A 15243-nucleotide genomic window follows, 5' to 3' on the forward strand; every position below is an offset into this window, starting at 1 on the left:
TAGTTTTCCTTCTGTGTTTAGAGCACTATGAATAATAAGTTTGGTACCCACCTGTCAAAGGAATGAAACTGCATAGGAAGAATAGCTTGCGCTTCTCTCTTCAGTGCTGGGTCTGGGTATGGGATAGGTTCAGGGCCACATTCTGCAATTTCAACTGGGGCAGCCACAAGACTTTTCAAGATCTCCTTGACATTGATGCCTTTGGTTTGACTAATGCTAGATATGGAAGGTGCAGGTTTCAACAGTTCACTGGGGTTCTCAGTTAAGCTTTCCTGTGATTTTTTCACTTCAGATGACAAAGTGGACAACAGTTCACTCATGGCATCAGGGCCTGTGCCCGTCTCCAATTCTGCCCCATTCAGGATGTTAGCCACTTGCTCCTCCCCAATTCCTGAATCTGTATGTGGAATTGAACTTTCTAGCTGAATATCTTCACCAGGCGTTGGTGTTTCTTTTTCCTTTATAGTGTCTGGAAATGTAGCAGGAGTTTCTGTAATAAAAGAAATTGGTTTAAACAAAAAGCTTCACAAGTGAAAACTCAGTATTATTAATAAAATATTCTCACATATTGGAATAAAGAAAATAAGACCTGTGGGAAACAAAGAAAAATCTGGCAAAAGGATGTGCATAACAACACAACTGGATTGAAACATATCATCCATGTACACCTGTCATTTTGTTCGGGAAGCCTCAACAGAACCCTATTTCTTTTAAAAGCCATGTGGCATTTCAAAACTGATGTCTTTAAAAGTTTGGAGAAATAGTACCCATAACAATTTCTTATAACAGCTTACAAATAATTATTATATGAAGTTCCCCTTTATCCTTTGTCAGCTACCAAACATATAAGAGAAATTATTATACTTCTCTAATATTACCTTAAAAATATAAAGTCATTTTATACCTTTTTTGGTACTTCAATAACCATTAATATAATATATAGTTAAAATACTTAAACTAGTTAAAAATATTATTTTAAAGATTTTGTTTATTTATTTGTCAGAGAGAGAGCACAAGCAGGCAGAGTGGCAGGCAGAGGCAGAGAGAGAAGCAGGCTCCCCACTGAGCAAGGAGCCCGATGCAGGACTCGATCCCAGGACTCTGGGATCATGGCCTGAGCCAAAGGCAACGGCTCAACCCACTGAGCCACCCAGGCATCCCTAAAAATATTATTTTAAAATCACATAATATTACACCTAAAATTCTGAAGTGCTAATAGCAAAAAGCATGCCAAATGATTATTTCAAAAGAATAAATACTTTAATAAGAAAATAATGTTCCTCAGGAATTTAGCTTATATGTGCCTTTAAGAACAATTATTTTGGAATACTCATTCTTTGTGAATAAATATAAATTTCAATTTGTGAAAACTGAAGCAGATAAAATATATACAGATATGAAATACACATACATTATCAATTAAAACAGAAAAACATCTTTAAAATGTTAAATGCCTATCAATCTCATTATACAAACATTAATACAATGAAGTTCCCTATATAATAAAATGTTACCAAATCCTAAATCATGACCTTGAAAATTGATGTAATCTAGGTGTAATAGGGATAACTGCTCTTAATAAAGTGATGTGGAAGAAGAAAATAAGATACTATAGGTAAATTACTTGCAGGTCCTATATGAAGTAGATACTTAGTCAATGTTAGGTACTTGATTTACTCTGATTTATATTTAAGTTTATCCTTTGTAAAACAAGAAGGGCAGAGTAAGTTATTCCTAAGATCTCTTCAAAATGAACATCTGTAAGTTCTTTAAAATTGCCCTTAGATTTTTGTTATTTTGGTTGGTTGTTTCTTTCTTTTGAAATGTTATTAGGACAGGAAATCAGAAGACTGCCCAACAGGAAATAGGCTATTTTGATTTCAGCAAAACATCTCATAAAACCTTTGGTGAAGTCTCTAACAAAAACACGGAGAAATATTGTTTTGGTAATACTATTTTTTGGGTGGGATCATAATTTGTTCAAAGTTTTATACACACATGCTAAAGGATTAAACATAATGTGAAGGGATTTCTTTAGCAACAAGGCTTAATTCTTAGACTCTACAAGACAGTTTTGTTAATTTCTTAAATGTATATTAATGTCATGACATCCAAATTTACTGAGTATGTGAATTTATTAATTTTTCCAGATTTCAGAATAATTCTGTCAAGTTTCCCAAAGAAAATTTTCTTTCAATTCTCCTTTCCTTTTGATTCAAACTGTATTAGATACATACATTACTTTAAAAAAAATAACATTTTCATATTATTCAACTTAATATACAATATCCATTTAAATTGGCTAAAAATATACATCTCTCACAACTGAGTGTTTTATTGTCATTTTCCTCATTTTCATTAAATAGTTTTATTTGTTTGCTCAAGGATGTTAGAATTGACAGAAAAGATTAATCAGTAGAACAAGGCAATAATATTCAAACACCAGATGACCAACATGAAAAATAGGTAGACGTATTAGAAACCTAATTGTTCTACGACTAAAAATTAAGATAACTGCATGAAAGTTTTGAGAAGACAGATAATTTTAATAATACTCCTGGCAAAGCACTGGAGAAGGAAAAGATAAGAGGTAAGATACTAGTTTCAGATTTTTTATAAAATCTTGTGACAGAAAATTAAGACTTTGAATAATAGCATTTGGGATAAAAAGGAAGGAAAAGAATGAAGATATTTCTGGAATATCTAGCTTAAGAAAAACAATGGAGACAGGCCACCAAGTGACGAAGAAAGCAAAAGATAAGCAACTTTGTTCAGAAATATTAGTGGGGGGCAGTGCCTGGTTGGTTCAGTCAGTTGAACATCAAATTCTTGGTTTTGGTTTGGGTCATGATTCAGGGTTTTGAGATCAAGACCCAAGTAGGGCTCCATGCTCAGTGGGGAGTCTGCTTGAGATTCTCCTTCCCTCCCTCTCTCTCGTTCTGTCCTCCTGCTTACTCACTCTAAAATAAATAAATCTAAAAAAAAAAAAAGAAAATTAAAAAAAAAGATTTAATTATATATTTGAGAGAGAGAAAGCACACATGTGTATGTGAGAATGGAGGTGGGGCAGAGGGAGAGAATCTCAAGCAGATTCCCCACTGAGCATGGAGCCCTACATGGGGCTTGATCTCACAACCCTGAGATCAAGACCTGAGCTGAAACCAAGAGACTGATACTCAACAAACTGAACCACCCAGGTGCTCCTGTTTAGAAATACAATGAGTTAAATTTTGAAATTAACTGAGTGCAGAATCTCTGAAATATTTATAGCTGTTGAGTCAAAAGAAATACAGCCATGTATTTTGGGGTTATTCAAACGGAGATGATAATTGATACTTCAAAAGTTGATGAAGTAAGCTGGGAATAAAGAATGAGAACAATTGCTAAAGCAGTTACTGCCTCTACTGGAGGTATTACTGAATTTATTTAATGCATGTTTGCATTTATATATTATATATTTGGGGAGTAAAATCAGTTGTGGTAGAAAATCAGTAGAAAATTAAATAGCAATTAAATAGAAATTAGATAGAAAATTAAATACTTTCTACAACAATAGGAAAGAAAATGTAAATGCAGAAACAAAATAAGAACTCTAACATTAACAAGAAATCACAGGGGCATGTTTACTAGCATAGGCTAAATTTTCTTTCAGAATTTAATTCTCAAAAGGCATATAGTCAAATCTAGCACCTAGTCTGAACTTGGCTGATTTACAGATTTGGCCTAGGGTTTCACTTTATCCTAATGTGATGTTTTAGTGTCTTTATTTATGGCATGTTTTACATTAAGAACTACACAAAAATATAAACAGTATAGGAACCTGAAATATAAGAATTTTGCTAAAAACAGAATATCTAAATTAAAATCCTTGATTTAGTGTCCACAAGGTGCCATATAATAAGATTTTTCCATCAACTACATAATTTTTTGCTTTTCCATTCAATGAACTCTCAGGGAACAATGACAATCTATAACTCACTAACTAGATACTTGAAACTCCAATATAAATGTTGACCTCTGAATTATAAAATGCAATTAAGTTTATTAAAATTGAATATTGGAATATTTTCAAATGACTCATTAAAATATTTACACAGTAATATAATTCTAATTTTATGTTTACTGTGACTGATAAATCAATGATTTCAAAATGAAGCAGTTTTTGATATTTCAATAAGAATTCTATTCAAATCAATAAATTTTGCAAAGCATAATTTGTGATCATATGATGTAGAAATAAAAATAAACACCAATGGAAAATTTTATAATAGTAATTGCAAATAAAAAGAGATCAGTAGTCTAAAAGCCTACCTTAACTTCCCATCATGCATTAACATTTTTTACAGACCATGCTCACAGTTGATAGCATCAACTTCAGTTTAAATAACTTATCTTGTATTTCCAGACTGCTTCTCTGGGACAGTAAAGTACTCTGAGGATTTAACCCAAGTGACTTCAATAGGATATTAAGCATGAACGAGAGAAAGTACAAATGATTGCAGCTGTGCCAGTTATAACAATGACAGTAGATCTGTAATTTTTTGATCGTTCTTCCTCAGTTTCAACAGCAAGAGGCACGTTAGTACACAAAGCAGAAACATGACTGGTCTGAGTGATCTTACCCTTATCAGAAACATGGAGCTGGATGCCAGATGCCTCTTTTTCTTACTGATTTTCATTGAACCTAATGAGTACATCTAATATATTTTAGGAAACATATAGGGTTAACTGCAGCAGATGATATGATTTCTGTATGGGACTTCATTTATCACAATATTTTTTGAAAAATCTTGTTTTAGAGTTATGTATAAAGTGTTTCAATGTCTTACCTATTAAATAATTCAAATTGCTATTTTCCAAAATACTGAAGTAAGAAATAACATTAAAGGAACATACAGCTCCTTTTTGTATATCACTAAAAATCTTATTATTTGCTCAAGTAGTAATACTAAGCAAATTAAATCACCTTAGAGTAATTTAAAATATAAAAAACTACATGTAACTTGTATTTTTTTTGTTTATATTAAATCCCAAAATGCCAAGTTACACAAAAATTAACCTGAATTCCAAGAAAGAAAAAGATGCCATATATAAGATTTAAAATCATTATTATTCATTTTACACAACAAAGACTGCAAAAGCACTGAGTAGTTTTTTGCAATTATTTATATATGATTCAATTTTGTTTGTTACATTAAATGTATAAGAATACAACTTCAGGAATTCGGTATTATCAATGAATATACCCATAACAGACAAAATTATAATTCAGGAGAAATAATTAAGAGCCAAAAGGTATTTTTAATTAATGTTCTTATTATAATGTGTAGATCTATTTGAGTTTATCTTAGTTGGAATACATTATGCTTTTTGGATGTGCACACTAATGATTTTCATCAAATTTGGAAAGTTTTCAGGCCACTTTTTCTTCAAAAATTCTTTCTTCGCATTTCTGCCTCTTATCTTCTCTTAGGCTCCCATTATTTGTATGTTGGTTCTCTTGATGGTGTCTCACATGTCCCTGAGGCTCCCCACTTTTCTTCATTCTTCTCTTCATTCTGTTCCTCTGAGTAAGATAACAGCAATTGACCTGTCTTCAAGTATGCTGATTTCTTCTTGTGCCAACTCAAATATTCTGTTGAACCCCTCTAATGAATTTTTTTAATGAATTTTTATTTATTATAATTTTCAACTCCAGATTGCAATTTACTTCTTTTCTATATTTCTTCACTGATACTCTCTTTGGTGAGACATCACCCTCATATTTTTAATACTTTAGAAAAGTGTTCCTTTAATTACTTGAGCCTTTCTACAACAGCTGGTTTAAAATATTTATCTAGTCAGTCCAACATCAGGGCTTCCTCAGGGGCAGTTTCTAAGGACTGTTTTTCCCCCTTTGAATTGGCCATCCTGTCCTCTTTCTTTACAAGTGTCAAAAAAATTTTGTTGAAAATTTTTAAATATAATGTGGAAATCTTGGAAATCAGACCCTTCCCACAGGGCTCATTGGTGTTCTGCTTATTTATTGACTTTTCCAAACAAATTCTATAAAATTCTACTATAAAATTTTATAGAATTTTGTTTGATATTTTTTGATATTCCCATATCACCTGCAGCCACTGAAGTTTCTGTTCAGTTAGCTTAGTGATCAGCTAATGACTAGATAGAGACTGCCTTACTTATCTTGCACTAGTACATCTTCCACTCTTTGCCAGAGGCTTTGGATGTGCAGTAGGGCATGCTTTCAACACTCTCCCTCAGCCTTCATTTCTTGCTTGAACAGAGCCTTCAAGGTTACCCAGAGATGAGTGACTGGGGCTTTCTCAGGTCCTTCCTGGACCTGAATACAGCCCAGAGTATGGACATCTCATTCTCGGGTTTTCCTTTTAGGCTTTTGGTAAGGTTCCTATTTAGCCCAACTGGTACTGCCACCTTGGGCAGTTCCAATATTTAAAAAAAAAAAATGCTGCTGATTATTTCAAAAAAATATCCAGGACTTTTCTCATCAGGCAAGCTCTGATCAGGTTACATAATGACAAGCTCTGTGAATGAAGCTTTACCAGGGAGCTTCCAGACAGGTCAGATACAGTGCTCAGTGGACTTTCTGAAAACTCCAAACATAATTGACCTCCTTCCAGTGCTGCTATGCTGCTGGTTTTCACAGCTACCACAGTTTTCTGGATATGGATTTTCAAGGACACCACAGAGCTGAGGAGAATTGGATACTAACAGAGCAAGCTAAATCACAAAAAGCCTGCTATTCTCATAAAGATTTCTGTAGTTTTTTCTTGAATTAGCGCTTTCTGGATTGTTGCAAGCCTTTGGTTACTTTCCAGTGAGCGGGAAAAATGATTTTGACAATTTTTGCTAGTGTTCTCATTGTTTTTTTGGAGGAGCAGTTCTTTGGAGGTCCTTACACCACTCTTTCAGAAGTCCTACCTCTAAGGGATGTTTACAATGCCAATTTGTACATTTTGAGTAGAGTATCAGTTATCAAATATTCATACATACATACTTTGCCTTTCCTTTGACCTAGCTTGCTGTAGTATTCTTTATCACTTCTCTTCTAAAAACACAAACAAAAAAACCACTTTCCTATTAAAATACATCATGCATTTCTGTAGTATTATGGAGGCAATCATTAACACTAATAATAAAATGCCAACATATATGCCTAAAAGTTGCCTTCAGTTGCAGAAAAACAGAAGCAACCAAATAACAGTACAATTCTGTTAATATCTATCAGATAAGCCATGATGTGCATGTTATACATGGTTAAGAGTTCAGGCTTTGCAATTAAGACCATTTGACTTCCAGTAAAGTCTTGTTTATCTCTTCTCAGCTTTGTGATATCATAAGAGTCATTGAAGCTTTCTCAGTCTCAATCTTTTATTTGTAGAACTGGCATAGAAACCATATACGCATTATAGAGTACACATTGTACATTACACAGTTGTGATGACTAAAGAACATAATTTGTGAATAGTCCCTGGCATTGAGTAATCTCACTATAAATTTTTGTACTTTCTGCTGCCATTATTGATTTTACTGTTACCATAACCACCATCACCATACCCTTTAAGAAAATATAGAGCCAAACCATCTATCAGTTATTCTCTCTACTCATTTTCAACTTCTATCTTTCCTAGCTCTGGCCCCTCTATCTGCAAACCAGTATCTCCTATCATAACAGAACAACTTCTCAACCCAACATCCCCTTATATTTCTAGCCCTTAGGCCACTTTGGTTATTGTTCCTTCCTTTCTGGAAGGACTATGTCATAATTGAAAGATCATGGCAATGCAATCAAATTGATCAAAGTTCTGGCTCCACAACTTAACGAATTTTCCATGTTATCTTGGAAAAAATAGTTACATCTTCAGAATTGCAGGGATTGCACTTGAAAAATGTAGATCTTAAGTATGCTGTAAGGATTAAGAAACTTGTCAGTCTATCACTTCTACTCTCCTTCCTTAATTCAGCTTTTCAAAGACTTAGATTTCCACAAACATCTTAAAATTAATATATCCAGATATCTTTTTCCTTCCCCAGGTTAGGGAAGTTTTCAGCCATTACTTCTTCAAGTAAGATTTCTTTCTCTCTCTCTTCTCCTTCTGGAAATCTTATAACGGAAATGTTACTGTGTTCTGATGTTTTCTCATACAAACATTATATTATCTTCACTCTTTTTTTATGTTTTGCTACTCAGATAATAGGAGTTCTACCACCTTGTCTTTGAGATGACTTATTCCTTCTTCTGTTTCATCTAGTCTGTTGTTGAACCACACTAATTTTAAAGTTTTTTCCTTTAGCTCTGTAAATTCTAACTGGTTCTTTCTTATTTTCTCCATCTCTGTTGAAGTTCTCACTATGTTCATACATTCTTCTTCCCAGTTCAATGAGCATCTTTATGACCATTATTTTTAACTTTTTATCAGGTAAATTATTTTTCTATATTTTATTACTTTCTAAGGTTTTATCTTTTTCTTTCATTTAGAACGTATTTCTCCGTTTCTTCATTTTGCTTGCCTCTCTGTCTTGGTTTCTAATGCATTACATGAAACAACCACCTCTCCCAGGCTTGAAGGTGTGGGCTCCTATAAGATATGAATCTTGCATTCAACCCAAAGGCCCAGCTCTCTGTTGTCTCTCAAATCTTTGTACTTGTACAAGCAGCCCACTGTGTTTTAATAGCTCCCCATAGTTGATGAAGTGCTAAGACTTGCCAGTATCCTTAATTAGATGATCCAGTTAATTAGACTGACAGACCCTTGGGCAGGAGCTCTTTAAAGTAAGAAAATATGTATAGTTCTGTGGAACCAAAAGTGTAAGCCCCACTGTCCATGAGAACCAGATGAACAGGCAGTGTCCCCTGAGTGGCAATTGCAAACACCAGGGATCTGGGATGGGTGCATATGCATTTTCCTGAGAGATACCAGTAAGCTGAAGCCAGAAAGAAGAAAAGTGCCAAGCTGGCATCCACAGCCTATATGCCCTAGGATCAACTCCACAGGCCATATGAAACGTGCCTAAGGCCAAGCTCCAGGACAAGCAAATAGGCCTCCTTCACAGAAAGACTAGAGGGTATGGTTGGGAGTGGCATCCTGCCAAGAACTGTCACCCAGATTGGCAGAGTCCCGTGGGACCCAGAAATGAAAACTCCCCTACCCACAAAAGCCAGGTGAGCAAGGGGCATCCCTTGGGTGAGCAGCTGCAGAAAACAGGGCAATAGACATAAAAACCAGGGCTCTAGAGACATGTAAAGCTCCACTCTGGGAGATACTCATGCTCTCGAGAGCAGGAGAGAGCAGGCAAAGATGGTCCCTGCCCTCTGAGGTCTCTGGAAATGATTACAGTCAATCATTAGATGCATGTTTAATTAGAAGACTGCCCCTCCGGGTGTAGCATGATTAACTAATAAGCCTTCTTCTCAGAAAGATAGAGTTCCTGGGGCTGCTGCCTCTTGCTGTGCCCTGTGGGTGGTAGCGGTTTAAGAACTCTTTCCTCATTGGTTGTAGCCCTGTTAAACTCACAAGCATAAGTTGCCAGAGTCAGGTGATACATAGTTGTCCCTGACAATAGTTGCAAAGTTGGACACCAGACTGGGGCATAAGCTCCTTTCTGGGTGACACAGATTATTACAATCCCATATTACCAGGAACGTAAGCTCTTCTGGTGTTCAGAGCCAAGTGGCCAAGAGGATTTTCCTGGGTGGCAGCCACAAAACATGGGGCATCAGACATGGGTAAATTAAATTCTCCAATCCAAAGATACAGAGTGGCTTAATGGGTTGAAAATAAAACAAAACAAAAACAGGAACAATCTACATGCTGCCTACAAGAGACTAGCTTTAGATGTAAGGACATGCGGGGAACAGAAGTGAAGGGATGGAAAAAGATATTCCATACCAAAAGAAAGGTGAAGTAGCTATATTTATCAGAAAAAAATACACTTTATAACGAAGACTGTAATAAGAAACAAAGATGGTAGTTACACTACATAGGGGTCAATTGGACAAGAGGATATGCCATTTGTAAATATTTATACATCCAACATTGTAACAACTAAATATAAAAAAGCAAATACTAACAGACCTACAGGAGAAACAGACAGAAAATTAATAAGGAAATATCAGCCTTAAACACTACATTAGACCAGATGGACTTAACAGATAATATATAGAACATTTTATCCAAAAACAGCAGAATACACAGTCTTCTCAAGTACATATGGAACATTCTCTAGAATACATTAGGCCACAAAACAAGCTTTAACAAATTTTAGAAAACTGAAATTAGATAATACATCTTTTCTGACCATAGTGTTATGAAGCTAAAAATCAGCTACACAAAGAAAACTAGAAAATTCAGAAATAAGCAACCAACTGATCAGAGAAGAAATCGAAAGAGAAATAAAAAAATACCTTGAGACAAAAGAAAATGGAAATATAATATACCAAAATTTGTGGGATGCAGCAAAAGCAGATCTAAAGAGGAAGTTAATAACAATAAATGTCTACCTCAGGAAAGAAGAAAAGTCTTAAACAATCTAACTTTACACCTCGATGTGTTAAGGTAAAAAAGGTGTAGAAAAAGAAGAATAAATGAAACCCAAAGTTAGCAGACAAAAAAGGAAATAATGAAGATCTGAGCAGAAATAAATGAAATAGAGATGAAAAAGACCACAGAGAAGATCAATGAAATTAAAACCTGGTTCCATGAAAAGATAAAGAAAACTGACAAACCTTTAGCTAGACTCATTAAGGAAAAAAGAGAGAGTACTCAAATAAAAGCACAAATGAAAGAGGAGCTCTTACAACTGACATCACAAAAATACAAAGGATAATAGACCACTACAAATAATATGCCAATGAATTAGACAACCTAGATGAAATGCACAAATTCCTAGAACATACTCTCTAGCAAGTCTGTACCATGAAGAAATAGAAAATCTGAACAGAGTAATTACTAGTAAGGAGACTGAATCAGTAATCAAAACCTACCAACAAACAAATGTCCAGGACCTCACGGCTTCACCAAACATTAAAGGAAGAATTAGAACCAATCCTTCTCAAGCTCTTCCAAAATTAAAGAGGGAATTCTTCTAAACTCTTTTTACTGAGGCCAGCATTACCCTGATAATAAAACCTGATAAGAAGGCCACAAGAGAAGAAAATTATAGGCCAACATCCGTAATAAACATAGATGCAAAAATCCTCAACAAAATATTAGCAAACCAAATTCAACAACACATTAAAAGGATCATATACCATGATCAAATGGGATTTATTCCAGGGAAACGATGGTTCCACACCTGCAAATCAGTTGATATGATAAAGCACATTATCAAAAAGGATAAAAGTCATATAATCTTCTCACAGAGAAAGTATTTGACAAATTTACCATCAATTTTTCTAATAGGCTTAATTCTTGTGTGAGAGAGATGAAAGTGTGAGCATGAGCTGGGGAAAAGGGTAGAGGGAGAAGAAGTGGGGTCCCAATGGGATCACCACCTGAGCTGAAGGCACGTGCTTAACTGACTGAGCCACCCAGGCACCCCTTAACATCAATTTATTATAAAACTCTCAACAAAGTGGGTAAAGAGGCTTTAACATAATAAAAAACACAATATATAAACAATCCCAAAGCTAAAAACACCAATGGTGAAGAACTGGAAAATTTTCCTTTAAGATCAGGAGCAGGATAAGGATGCCCACTCACGCCACTTTTATTCAACACAGTTTTAGAAGTCCTAGGCAGAATAATTAGGCAAGAAAAAGAAATAAAAGGCATGTAAATTATAAAGGAAGAAGAAAACCTGTCATTATCTGCAGATGACATATTATATATAGAAAACCTTAAAGACTCCATCAAAAAAACTGTTAGAATAAAATTCATTTAGCTGTGGATACAAAAATCACTACCTAGAAAAGTTGCATTCCTATACACTAATCATAAACAATCAGAAAGAGAATTAAAGAAAATAATCCCACTTATAACTGCATCAAAAAGAGTAAAATACCTAAGCATAAATTTAACCAAGAAAGTAAAGAACTGTATATTGAGAACTGTAAAAGATTAATGAAAAAAACACCGAAGAATATATAAATGGAAGATATCCATGCTCAAAAGTTGGAAGAATCAATATTGTCAAAATGCCCACACTATCCAAAGCAATCTACAGATTCAATGCAATCCTTATCAAAATTCCAATGGCATTTTTCACAGAAATAAATAATCTTAAAATTTGTACAGAACCACAAAAGACCTCGAAGAGCCACAGCAATGTTGAGAAAAAACAAAAAAACTGGAGCTTCATGCTCCCTGATTTCAAACTACATTACAAATCTACAGTAACTGGGGCACCTGGGTGGCTCAGTGGGTTAAGCCTCTGCCTTCGGCTCGGGTCGGGGTCCTGGGGTCGAGCCCCACATCAGGCTCTCTGCTCAGCGGGGACCCCCCCTCTCTCTGCCTGCCTCTCTGCCTACTTGTAATCTCTCTCTCTGTCAAATAAATAAAATAAAATCTTTAAAAAAAAAATCTACAGTAACCAGGCAGTACGGTATCGACACACTGATCAATGGAACAGAATAGAGAGTCCAAAAATAAATCCATACCAACATGGTCAACTTACAACAAAGGACTCAAAAATACACAATGGAGATAGGAGAGTCCCTTCAATAAATGATGTTGAGAAAACTGGACAGTCACATACAAAAGAATGAAACTTGACCACTATTTTATACCATATACAAATACTAACTCAAAATGGATTAAAGAGTTGAATTTAAAATCTGAAACTATAGAACTCCTAGGAGAAAACATTCATGGTAAACTCTCCAACACAGATATTAGCAATGATTTTTTTTTAAATCTGATACCCAAAGCAAAAGCAACAAAGCAAAAATACACAAATAGAGCTGTATCAAATTAAACTGTTTCTACATAAGCAAAGGAAACCATCAGCAAAAAGGCAGCCTGCTAAATGGGAGAAAGTATTTGCAAATTATATATCCAATAAAGGGCTAGTGTAAAAAATACATAAGGAACTCAATACAACTCAGAAGTAAAAAGAATCCACTTTTTAAAAAGGAGGATGATCTGAACAGACATTTTTCTGAAGATAAAGATGGCCATCAAATATATTTAAAAAATGCTCAACATCATTAATCATCAGGGAAGTGCAAATCAAAACCATAGTATCACTTCATACCTGTTAGAATGGCTATTATCAAAAAGACAAGAAATAACAAATGTTGGTAAGGATGTGAAGGGGAAAGAGCCCTTGTGCACTCTGGTATGGATGGAAATTGCTATAGCCACTATGGAAAACAGTATAGAAGATCCTCAAGAAATTAAAAATAGAAACACCATATAATTCAGCAATTCCACTTCTGGAAATTTATCTGAAGAAAACAATAACACTAACTGGAACAGATAAATGCACCCCCACATTCACTGCAGAATTATTTACAATTGTCAAGAAACGAAGTGTCCATCAATGAATGAATGGTTAAAGAAAATGTGGTATATAAACAAAATGGAATATTACGTAGCCATTAAAAAGAATGAAATCTTGTCATTTGTGACACTATAGATGGACCTCAAGGACATTATAGTACGTGAAATAAGTCAGAGAATTATCATATGATATCATTTATATGTGGAATCTTAAAAAAAAATCAAGCTCATAGACAAAAAGAACGAACAGACTGCAGTTGCTGAGGCACGGGGATAGAAATGGGTAAAGGAAGTAAAAAGGTAAAAAGAAAAGAAAAATATTTAACACATTGAAAATGGAAGTCTTGGTCATTCTGTTCAACCTTTCTTAACAGTATTGTTTGCTTGATAAATGGCCATTTGATCTCAGAACTTCAGACAGATAGCCAGGCACTGTCTTTGAAAACTTGGCATACCCTATGCCCCACATCCAATCTATTACCAGATACTTTCACTTTTACCTCCAAGGTATGTCTAATTTATCTTCCTCTTCAACCTCCACTGCCACCACACCTTTGTGCTAAGCAATAGCATCACTTACCTAGAGAGCAACAGCCTCCAATTGGTTTATCCAGATTCCTTCAATGACCCCTTTAATCTATTCCCTCATTATACCCAAAATGCTCTTGTAAAATTGTAAGCAGATTATGATATTTATAGTAGACAAAATAATGGACACTCCCCTTAAAGATGTCCATGTCCTAACTCTCATAACCTATGACTGTCACCTTATACAGCAAGAAGGACATTAAATGGGAAGGCTGTGCAAAGGGAAGACCATCCTGGATTATCCAGGTGGGCTCAATCTAATTTGATGAGTCCACAGAGGAAGAAAACCCTTCCTCACTGTGCTCAGAGGAGGATGTCACTACAGAAGAACAGTCTGAAAGATGCATTGTTCCAGGTTTTCACGATGGAGGAAGAAGGAAGAAAGCCAGGGGTCAAGGATTATGGGTGGTCTCTAGAAGCTAAAAGGCGAAGAAAATGGATTCTTCTCAACAGCCTCCAGGAAGGCATGCAGTGTTGAGGAAGCCTTGATTTTAGCCTGGCCAAATCCGTATTAGACTTAAAATGAAGATTTTATTTATTTGTCAGAGAAACAGAGCACAAGCAGGGAGAGCAGCAGGAAGAGGGAGAAGCAGGCTCCCCGCTGAGCAAGAAGCCTGATGGGAGACTCGATCCCAGGACCCTGGGATCATGACCTGAGCCTTAAGGCAGATACTTGACTGACCGAGCCACCCAGATGTCCCTGAACTCATCTTTTTGTTGCGGGTTCAAATGTCTCTTCTGTGAAAAGTCATCCCCAACCCCCAAATTAAATTAGGTTTCTTCTTTTGTAGTTTCTTATAATAGTCGGTAATTTTATTCTTAGAATGTGGCAACTTGCAATTATATGTTTAAGTGTGTGGTTTCTAAAATGTATTTACCTTGCAAGAATGTTAGTTTCATAAAGACATGGACTCTTTGTTCACTACTATATATTCCCAGCAACTAGAATGTAATAGAAAACCATTCATTTATTCAACAAATATATAATAAAGGAATCATAAAGAAAGAAAGAAAGAAAATTAGAGATGGAAGAAAAAGAACAAAGAGGAGAGAGAGGCTTTTGTTGGTACCTATATTAATATCAAAAACAGACACTTATTTCAAAAAGTTGATGTAAAACTAAGAAATATTTGCTAGGAATACCTGTGCATGATTTTTACCTATAAATAAATGCAGTATATATTATGCAACATCA

The 15243-nt window shown here is 35.1% G+C and overlaps 1 protein-coding gene across 1 annotated transcript in view; it reads right to left on the reverse strand.

Annotated features, from left to right (window-relative positions):
* Positions 1 to 15243, reverse strand: part of LOC308339564 (neurobeachin) — a 190479-nt gene that overhangs the window by 12300 nt on the left and 162936 nt on the right. The window contains exon 29 of the mRNA XM_080798359.1: positions 52 to 490. Within this exon, the coding sequence (XP_080654485.1) occupies positions 52 to 490 (439 nt within the window). The remainder of the gene's footprint in view (positions 1 to 51; positions 491 to 15243) is intronic.

The sequence above is a fragment of the Martes martes genome (assembly GCF_963455335.1).
Source record: "Martes martes genome assembly, chromosome: 3".
NCBI lineage: Eukaryota > Metazoa > Chordata > Mammalia > Carnivora > Mustelidae > Martes > Martes martes.